A 9,978-nucleotide genomic window follows, 5' to 3' on the forward strand; every position below is an offset into this window, starting at 1 on the left:
ATCTCACTAGATTGAGATCAATCCTATCTCACTAGTTCAAGTCTATCTATCCATGCTAGTTGAAATCATACATTGTTATGTAGAACTTTTTATAGTATCTATTTATATATGTATTGATTTATGATGAATGCCACGCTCCACAGTTCCGAATTTAGAGATGGGCGAGGCTATGCTAGACCCCATCCCTCTAGCCCAAATGCTAATTAAAAAGAAAGATTTAAGTTAAAAAAAAAAAATTATGTGTGATTTATTTTTATTTTTTACTTTATTATTATTATTATTATCGTTTTTCGTGTCAGCTCGTCCCAAAAATTATCCTGGCTCTGCCACTGACGCTCCATAAGGATTGCTCTCAAAGAGAGGTCAACCCAAATGCTTAGTAATTTCCTTCGTGTGTTCTAAAGCCTTTTTGGAAGACACTCGATATGGGTCGAGGTGTCGATGCTCCATGAACAATACCAAACAATTAAGAGCAGTGATAAATAATTATTTCTTTCAATCCCACTAACTAACATTTACACTAATTAATAAGCTGATTAATTTAATTAACTTTTTTTCTCCTTAAATTGTTCTTTTTGTTTTTAAAAATAATAACCGCCTATTAAGATTCTAAAAGGTCACATCATGACGTCACCGAAATTATCATTAGTTAAGAGACAATAAGATATTGAGTCATTAAAGGTAATTAACTTTTAATCGACTAATTAATTAAATAAATCACTCACTTTCTTACACGATTAAAGTGTAGAGTTACTGTCTGCCCTCGAAAGTGGAAGGCAAAGGAATTGTGGTTGAGTTCGTGGGTTGACCGGAAGAGGTGGGCAAACTAATTCCACGGGAGGCGTCTATAATCGTTTTTTTTTTTTTCCTTATTAATAATTAAAGATAAAATCTTTAACATCGTCTAAATACAAAAATAATAATTAATATGTCCAAGGATTAGTTTTAAGTGTAACAAACTGATCAAGCTGTTCACATGCTCCGTTCATCCTGGTTTGAACCATGGACGATTCAAACTCGTTGAGACGAGTCATCGACCGAGCAGGACACTCTTTTTTGGATTTATTTACTAATTTCTTATAAAAATAAACCGACTTATGGATGGTTCCACTCGACCTAACAAGCCCACGAGCCAAGCTTGGGCTACCAACCTAGACTGGATCAAGTGGTAAAAACGAAGTCACATCACATCATATCATTGACCTTCATTCAAAAAAAAAAAGGTTGAACCCCAATCTTGAGGGTCTCCCACCGCCCCTGCCCTGGAGTATCGTGAGGGAAGTAAATCGCAGGTTATGCATCCAAGGGTACAGGGTGGAAGGCTGCTTGTACACTTGCACTTACTCAAGAGCCAAATCCATATTTCAGGATTCGAATCCTTGACGCAGTAGCCTCAAACAAAGTTGAATTTCTCCACCCTCCCCTTTTACCACTTGAAGACCTTCATTCAAGTCTTATTTGAGGAAGTGCAAAGGTATAATAATAATAATAATAATAATAATAATAATAATAATCAATATATAAGAATGTCCCTATTTGGCCCCCATTAAATTTCATTATATTACATTTCATTTTTCTCTCTTCTATTTTTAACCATACAATCTTTCATAAAATAATATTACACGTAAATCGAAAACTTTTCCATCTTCTTCAACCACTTATTTAAAAAAAAAAAAAAACATTATTCTACCCATTGTCGTTTCTCAAAAATAGGGGCCAAAGGGGGGTAAACTATAAATTTTAACAATAATGACATTTTAAAATGAAAAGAATTTAATATGACAGCAAAATTTCGAGAAGTTCTAACGAACACTTCAATTCGTCTAATCTCAAAATAAAGAGTGACACCTAAGATTGAATTGTAAAATGAAAATAAAATAAAAGGTGAAAATACAAGATTAATGTGGTAGAAAAGCCTCATACATTTTCAAGCGACCAAATCATGTCTAATATCAAAACAATCATGCTATGTTGTCCGAATTTTTTGATATAATGATTGACCAACACTCACAATGGGAGGGGACCTACTTCTTTTTTGGATTTTTTTATTTACGCGGAACTCACGCGCATGTAGGAAGTTGTCAATCATTATGTCAAAAAAATTCGAACAAGTAGTTTAATTCATCTCCAAAATAAAGAGTCAAATCTTTTATGATGGAATAATTAACATTAGTCGCTCTAATACTCATCAAAATGGTTAAGGGTGGGTTGATGTCTTAATCTATAATTATTTTTATAAACGAATTATTTTGTTATGGATATTTTGTCGTTATTTACTTATGGTGTTTTCATTATAAAAACAAAACGAGTGAGAAAAAATTGAGAACAACAGAATAAGAAAGAAAATAAAGGTAACATTGGACAAAAGAGGGAAAATGCCCATTTTAAAATAAGTGGTTCAAATCATTTTATCGAGATGAGTGTTCTATACCGATAAAATATTCATTTGAAAATCATCACTATATTAACATAATGGTAGAAAGAGTATCATGCCGCGTCTAGACTTCAAACGATTTGCTTTAAGTTAACCATCTTAACAGTCCTACATTATCAGTTCCTAGAAAATCAAAATAGATTTGCCAATTAATCACAAAATGTTATGGGTCTTACGTATAATTTATTAATTTCTTCAGGACACTTTTATCCCTTGTACATTTAAATAAGTAAGATAAAAACAACAAATACAAATGTTCAAAAGCATGTTTTTCCAATACTAACGGGATATTTGAATAGAAAATATCAATAGATACAAGATGTATTAATTAATAATTGAAGGTTAAATATAAGAATGCAACGAAAATATGTTGAGAATACAAGTGAGAAAATGTGCAAAAATTGAGGATCTTTATTATAATTCAGGACCTATATTTTGCAGCTTATCTATCTAACTCGCAAAATATTGACAATTAAATAGTTAGGCATACGTCACCCTCATTTACAAAATATCAACATCACTACAAAAATATAATTACAGAATACACCTTAAATTTATGGTTATTTAATTTACATACCGTATTTTTTAAATTTACATTTTTAATAGTGTATTTCTGTTATTGGTAAAAAAAAAAAAAAAAAAAAAAAAAATTTATAAGGAAATTTATAAATATTTCCAAATTTGCTTTTATGAATAGCTAAATAGAGAAAAATACACTTAATTGATATACAAAGATCACACATTATATGTTACATTCAATAACACTTTGCATACTATTTCATTATTTTTCAAAATGTATATTTATTAATCTATTTCATCCAAAAAATAATAAAGTAAAAATTAATTTTCAATCAGTTCAAGTATCTTGACTCTATTCATTGAATATAACTTATTTATTTTAGTTATTAGGAGCCTGTTTAGGAGTGATTTTAAGAATTGATTTTTTGACCGTTAGGAGAAAAGTGGGGTCCACTTGTGAAAGAGGAAGTCAAATACGACATCTGGAATAGTGAAATAACGATCAAAAAATCAATTTTTTGGGCCAAAAAATCACTCCCAAACAAGCTGTAGATGATGATTATTAAAATTTCTATTTGTCCATTTAATAATGTTCAGGAAAAAAAATCATTTAAGTTTTTGCTTGTTTTTCAACACTATTGATTAAATGAAATTTAGCCCCCGTTTGATACTCATTCTTTGATTACAAAAATAAAAAATATGATCATTATCCATCACATCAAACTATCATATTTGACTTTTTTCTTTTATATGGATCTCATAACAATTATATTTTTCACTCTTATCCTTATCTTTATCTTTTTTTTCAAGCTCTAACTGACCGAAGATGTCATGTCTATGCACTGACAAAAAAAAAAAATAATAATAATAATAAATAAATAGATAAATTAGAAGTCTTCAACTTGAACGCGCGTTTCCATCCGACGCCATTAAAACACAGCCCCCTTTAAAGCAAAGGTTCTTTCTAATCGAAACCTGTATTGCAAAAAGACCCTTTTTTAAATTCTACACAAGAAATGTGTGTTTGGTGTGTTTTTAGAGGGAGAGTTTTTGGTAGTGGAGTAAAAAATGGGAGTCAACGAGAAGGAAGACAAACGCAATTTTTGTCCACCATCAGTTGTGTTCATACATCACCAAATGAATCTTGAATTTTTTAAAACTTTTTGTAGTACAAAAAGTGAACACTGAGTTTTTGTACTACAAAGGTGTAGTACTTGTAATAGTCTATACATTTCGATGTGGATTGTATTTGTCGATCATTTCTAAATTCATTGCTATAAATTCTGAGCATTGAAGACTTGATTATACCAGGTAAAAATTCTGGGTTTTATAACTTTGAGAGGATTCATTGAATTCAGTGTTGGGTGCCAACTGTTTGATATTGTGTACAAGTGAGATCACCCTTTTCGTTTTCTTGCATGCATAATCACTTATTTTCCTAGAATTTGCTTATTACAATCTCATTATATTAAGCAGGCAGAGTTTTTTGAAATGGGGACTAATGAAAGGGGAGAAATGATGGAAATTGAGAGGGAGGATTTGGAAGAAACCATTGATCAAGAAGGGGATCTGAAGAGAATTCCACCATGGACAAAACAGATCACAATTCGAGGAATTGTTGCCAGTCTGTTGATTGGGATCATTTACAGTATTATAGTAATGAAGCTAAATCTTACTACTGGACTTGTCCCTAACCTTAATGTTTCAGCAGCTCTTGTTGCTTTTGTATTTATTCGAACATGGACAAAATTGCTTCAGAAGGCTAATTTTGTGACGACTCCATTCACAAGACAGGAGAATACAATTATTCAGACTTGTGCTGTTGCTTGCTATAGCATTGCTGTGGGAGGTAAGGAACTTTTCAGCATGTTCGTTTTCCTTTACTTGATTTTAGTGAAGAGAAATTATTCGTGTTTATTTGTTGAGTATGTGTGTATATATATCAGGTGGATTTGGGTCTTATCTTCTTGGATTAAACAAGAAGACATATGAACAAGCAGGAGCTGATACGGTGGGGAATTCACCTGGAAGTTATAAAGAACCTGGGCTTGATTGGATGATTGGGTTCCTTTTTGTCGTTAGTTTTGTGGGATTGTTGGCTTTGGTTCCTCTCAGAAAGGTGTTTTTTTCCCTAAGATAATAGGTGTTGTTATTGCTTATGCATTTGAGTCCTGCAAATTTATTGAGATTTGGTCGACCAGGCAGTATAATAAACAATATTTTAGTCGTTCTTATTCATGTGTTTTTCGTTGCTACGTAGATTATGATCATAGACTACAAGTTATCTTATCCAAGTGGAACTGCAACTGCTGTTCTCATCAATGGATTCCATCTATACTTGCTTTAGCCAAGATCAATCCTCCGATCTGCATGAGCTTTATGCCTGCAACAAGTTCATGAAAATAAGGACAGGCAGCCGTCTGGACTGAACATGATTCGTCAACACTATGATAATATTGTCTAGTCCCATCCAATCTTCCTAACCTAACGTATCATAAAAACTTTTATAGAATTCCGCTAGTTACAAAGTGTAATAATATGGATTACGGGCTCGAGATTTAGTTTTGGGAAATTAATAGATGAAAGGGATTAGTTTATGTAGCAAAGAGCACAAGTGGAAGAATAGAACAGCCATTAAATGTATACTGCAAGTTAATGCTGTAACTTGCAACAAATAGGAGTTTGGAGTTGGAATTTATTACATAAGCTAAAGGTTTCATTACCTCGTGGGTCATATGTATGTATATTCGTGTTTTTACTTTTGGTCGAAATTGATATAAGAAGTTAGTTACTCACTTTTCCAGTTTAATTAATTAATTTTGAATGCACAAAAAAGAGTAGAAGTTGAAATGGACTTTTAAGTGAATTTGAAAGTGCACGCACTATTTCATTGACTTCTTAATCAAAATAAAAACCACCAAAAGTGAGGGACAGACAGAGTAAACAAACTTTCAGTGCCACCGGAAGGAAAGGGACAAAAATATAAACGTGTCGACAAGGATGTGGCCACTTGATAAATGAAGCCACGTTTGAGCTTATTTTACAAAAATTAATTTTTTCCTCAAACTCAATTTTAACAACATATTTTTAAATAAAATAATTTTACATATAAACTCAAAATATTTTCCTACTTTTTAAGCACACGTTCTCCAAAAATTAACTATTATAAAACTTGTTCTTTCAAATAACAGGGCTCAAATATATCCAAAGAACGAAAGAAAGATGGTGAAATAATTTACTCTCTGCTGTGTCATCTGTCTACTAGACAAATTAATTATATACTCCATGCTTGAGTTTCATTTTTTTTCAAAATATATATTGGGAAAAGTAAAATTTTAAAATTTAGTTAAAAAAATAAGAAAGTTTTTGAATTTTGTTGACACATAAAAATTCAGCCCAAGTCGAACAGTCCAAGGAGTAAAGCCCAATGGGAGAATCCCCAAAACAGACGGCCCAAAGAATGAAATCCAATCAAACGAGTCAAGGTGAAGGCCCAAACAAGAGGCCCAAGAATGCGGTAATGCCATCGCCCAAGTTTGCAAGTCGCTCAGAATCTGAACGAACGAGTGTCATACGGTCGCCCAGAGCTGTTGTTCTACTCTCGCCCAAACCTTCAAGTCGCCCAAGGTGTCAATAAACATAACGCATCGTGATTATCAAGGAATGCAGTTATCAAGGCAGTTGTTAAAGTAGCCTTATCACGTTCCACAACTCAAGGAAGTCAATCGAAAGCAGTTGGACGATGAAAGATAATGGCAGCAGTTAAAAGGCGGTTTCATGACAAAATGGCCACTACAAAGAAAGTGGGTAGTTATAGGACGATCAAGCAGTTTTCAGAGTAGTTAATCACAAAGAGATCGTCTATGAGGTATAAAAGGGAGAAAAGGCGTAGAAGCAAAGGACCGAATCCAAAACTCTCGAACAAGAGAATATGTAATTTTCATTTCTTTAGCTTTTAGACTTAAATACTTTCCTTTCTGTAACTCGTGTGCTTGCGCCCCTTGGAGGCACGTTGTTTTTCGTTTCCAATTGTAAAGTTCATCGCCAATAAAAGAACACCCCTTTTTGGGACTTTGTCTCAAGAGGTTTCGTCCCTTACACAATCGTCTGATCCCCTTTAATTGTTAGCGAGTTAACCCGCGCGAAACAATATTGATGGAAAATGTGAGTTAAAAAATAAGGAAATATTTTGAATTTGTGCGTAATATTATTTTATTGTTGAAATGATGTCAAAATACTGTTAAAAATATATTTTTTTTCCAAAAAAGGGGCTCAAACCACTGCATAATATATATTTAACATATGTATTCATTATATTTTTCTCTTTATATATTATAATTTAGATATATATACAATTGATATACATTATTCTCTCTATTGCCACGTGGACGATCAGTCACCAATTTCTTTTTCAATTATGAATTTATTTTTAGGGAAGAAGTTGAGGTGAGGGTAAGGGTGGTGGAAAATAAAGTTTTAAAAATTTGAGATTATAGGTAGCACAAACAAAAATTTTGGATTTTATTTGTAAAAAAATAAATAGATTGGATACTGAAATCTTAACGATAATAATTTTTTAGCATAGAAGGTTTCAAATAAAGAGGTTTTCTGCAATTTCTAATAAGTAGGTGATATATCACACAGTGAAACGTTTATAGGTTTTTGCTATTAATTGTTTAAATTATTAGGTTTGACAAAAAAATTATTAATTTAAATTTAGAGAAAATAATGGTGTCATGGCCTAAAATTATTAACAATTACAAAAATACCCTCAGAAATATAAGATGAAGTTTACATTTTATAATAGTTTTCTCATAGATAGCAAAAAAGAAAACATATTTCTTAGTTGAACTTTTTGGTTTATATTATTTTGAAATTCTTATTACGTCATATTATTACTATATATTCATTTTAAGAAAAAGAAATTATATCAATGAGATCGCTTGTTTAAGAAAAAGAAATTATTCTTTGATTAATTAACATTTTCTCTAATTTTTATTTTCAATATTCTAAACACATATACTGTATTAAATTTAAATATTAAAATGTCATTTCGATAATGCAAATAATGATATACCAATAAAGTCACCATCAAATGTTTAGAGTTTTAGATTTTTTTATTTTTTTTAATTTCCCTTTTCTAGTAAATATTTCAGATTCATTTTAATTTAATCATTTTTAATGATTACAATGAATCATTTGCAGTATAAAAAGAATAACTTCTCTAAAATAAACAATTTTGTTAGGCTAATTTAAAATTAAGCAAAAGATAATAAGAAAAAAAAGTGTAGTATAATATAAACATAAGAAAAAATGGTAAAATTAGAAAATTATGTTAAGAGTCGAGGTTCGTGTAAATTTAAAATAAGTGGGGCCATGTTTGTATTTTTTTCAAACCTCAGGGAGATGTATGTAATTTATTCTAAATTCTATAATATATAATTATTTCAATCAGACTGCAGAACAGAACCCATAGAGCTAAGCCATCGTAGACTATTTCAGTATTTCTAAAAAAATTCTATCTTTGGATCCCTTTGCCTTTTTTTCCCCCAACGAAGAGCAAAGGCCGGTGCGAGCAATGGGTTTCTTTTCGTTTCTTGGAAGACTGTTATTCGCTTCCCTCTTCATCCTCTCTGCATGGCAAATGTAAAAAAACCTTTCTTGCTCTATCTGTGTGTGTACAGATCTGTTATTACTTATTATGCATATTTCTGTATATGTATGTATAATTGTTAATCCATCTTTTTATATTTGATTTATTAACTTTGTTTTGTATGGTCGGATCTAGTTCTTGTTTGAAGGAAAAATAGAAATAAAGAAAAAGAAATCGAAAATCCCAGCTTCTGATTTTTTTCAGTCTGTAATTTGTCTATGTTATGTGTTATTAGTACACTGAAAAATATTGATTATGATATGGTTAATATTTCTTATTTATTGTACCCTTTTCGGGTCAAGTAGGAGGAGATCCTTTTCCAGGAAAGACACAATACTTCATAGCTGCAATGGGTATGGGTAGAAATCATAAATGGGCTCCCTTGCCTTTTCATATTTTACATATTTTTAGAATTGCTTTTCTGATTTTTGAACAAATATTAACGAGGGATGATTTCTACCTAAATATAATTTATCATTTGTTATAAAAGCAAAATAATGATAAAAAACTAATGTTGGCTTTGAAGATTTTCTTTTTCATTAGTTTTCAGTGAAGTCCACAAGTTTCTAAACTAGGACCAGATAACCCAAATTTGGTGTTTGTCTTGTTTTTCATTATAAATTCCTTTAGTTCAACATTTGCAATATTCTACAAAACCAGCCTCGCTATTAAGGTTCATAAATCTAAACAAACATTTCAAAGTTATTGCCGCCTTTGACTTTTATACGAGGACTCCATCATGGTCGAGACACTTTATCTGAGTATTCCAGTGAATGTTTGGCTAACTAGCTTAAAAAATCACTTATTAGTGAAAAGCAAGTTTTAGAATATCTTTTTGAAGATTCTTTGCATCCTTCTAATGGTAAGGAATGATAAATATTAGCTTAGATTAAGATATGTGTTGGCATTTGGAAATTTTCATTCAGATTCTGCCTTGTAATAGCAGTCAAATTGTGACAGCCTTCCATCTTTGTAAATTGCCGAGAGAAATCACCCGCATATTATTGAAAACACACGACCGTTATTCCTTTTCTACTGAAAACACTTTTTTAAATGGTATTTCTTCTAAGAAACACGGATGTTTAATTCTTTACACCACTCACCCTACCCCTAACCCCATCAAAATGTTTATTTATCTGTGTAGATAGATGTATTCATTTGCAATGATTTACATGCATCGTAATGTTCGCAACAATTGTTTAAGAAGAATTCAGTTAACAAAGGACTAAAATTTATTATGGTTTGATAAGATTATAGTGAATTTGATTTATCTTTGTGTGGATAGTAATGGATTTTTATAACCCTGAGGGTAGCTTAATGGTCATGTCTTGTATTTGCTCCTTAATGGTCACCAGTTCGAGTCCCCTTAGAG

At 31.4% G+C, this 9,978-nt stretch overlaps 1 protein-coding gene across 1 annotated transcript; it reads left to right on the forward strand.

Annotated features, from left to right (window-relative positions):
* The first annotated feature begins 3,870 nt into the window (after positions 1-3,870).
* On the forward strand, positions 3,871-5,300 carry LOC111366848 (metal-nicotianamine transporter YSL3-like). The gene is made up of 4 exons (XM_022987539.1): positions 3,871-4,264; positions 4,430-4,802; positions 4,900-5,072; positions 5,214-5,300. Exons 2-4 carry the CDS (start codon positions 4,445-4,447, stop codon positions 5,298-5,300), a joined length of 618 nt encoding a protein of 205 aa, XP_022843307.1. The 5' UTR covers positions 3,871-4,264; positions 4,430-4,444.
* Positions 5,301-9,978: the final 4,678 nt, after the last annotated feature.

The sequence above is a fragment of the Olea europaea genome, chromosome 18, assembly GCF_002742605.1.
Source record: "Olea europaea var. sylvestris chromosome 18, O_europaea_v1, whole genome shotgun sequence".
NCBI lineage: Eukaryota > Viridiplantae > Streptophyta > Magnoliopsida > Lamiales > Oleaceae > Olea > Olea europaea.

What these genes read in the sequence shown, in the direction of transcription:
- LOC111366848 (XM_022987539.1), top strand. Translation starts at nt 4,445, where the DNA reads ATGGGGACTAATGAAAGGGGAGAAATGATGGAAATTGAGAGGGAGGAT. An exon ending in CTATAGCATTGCTGTGGGAG is followed by an intron (nt 4,803 to 4,899) that starts GTAAGGAACTTT and finishes TATATATATCAG; the next exon opens with GTGGATTTGGGTCTTATCTT. An exon ending in CTTTGGTTCCTCTCAGAAAG is followed by an intron (nt 5,073 to 5,213) that starts GTGTTTTTTTCC and finishes GTTGCTACGTAG; the next exon opens with ATTATGATCATAGACTACAA.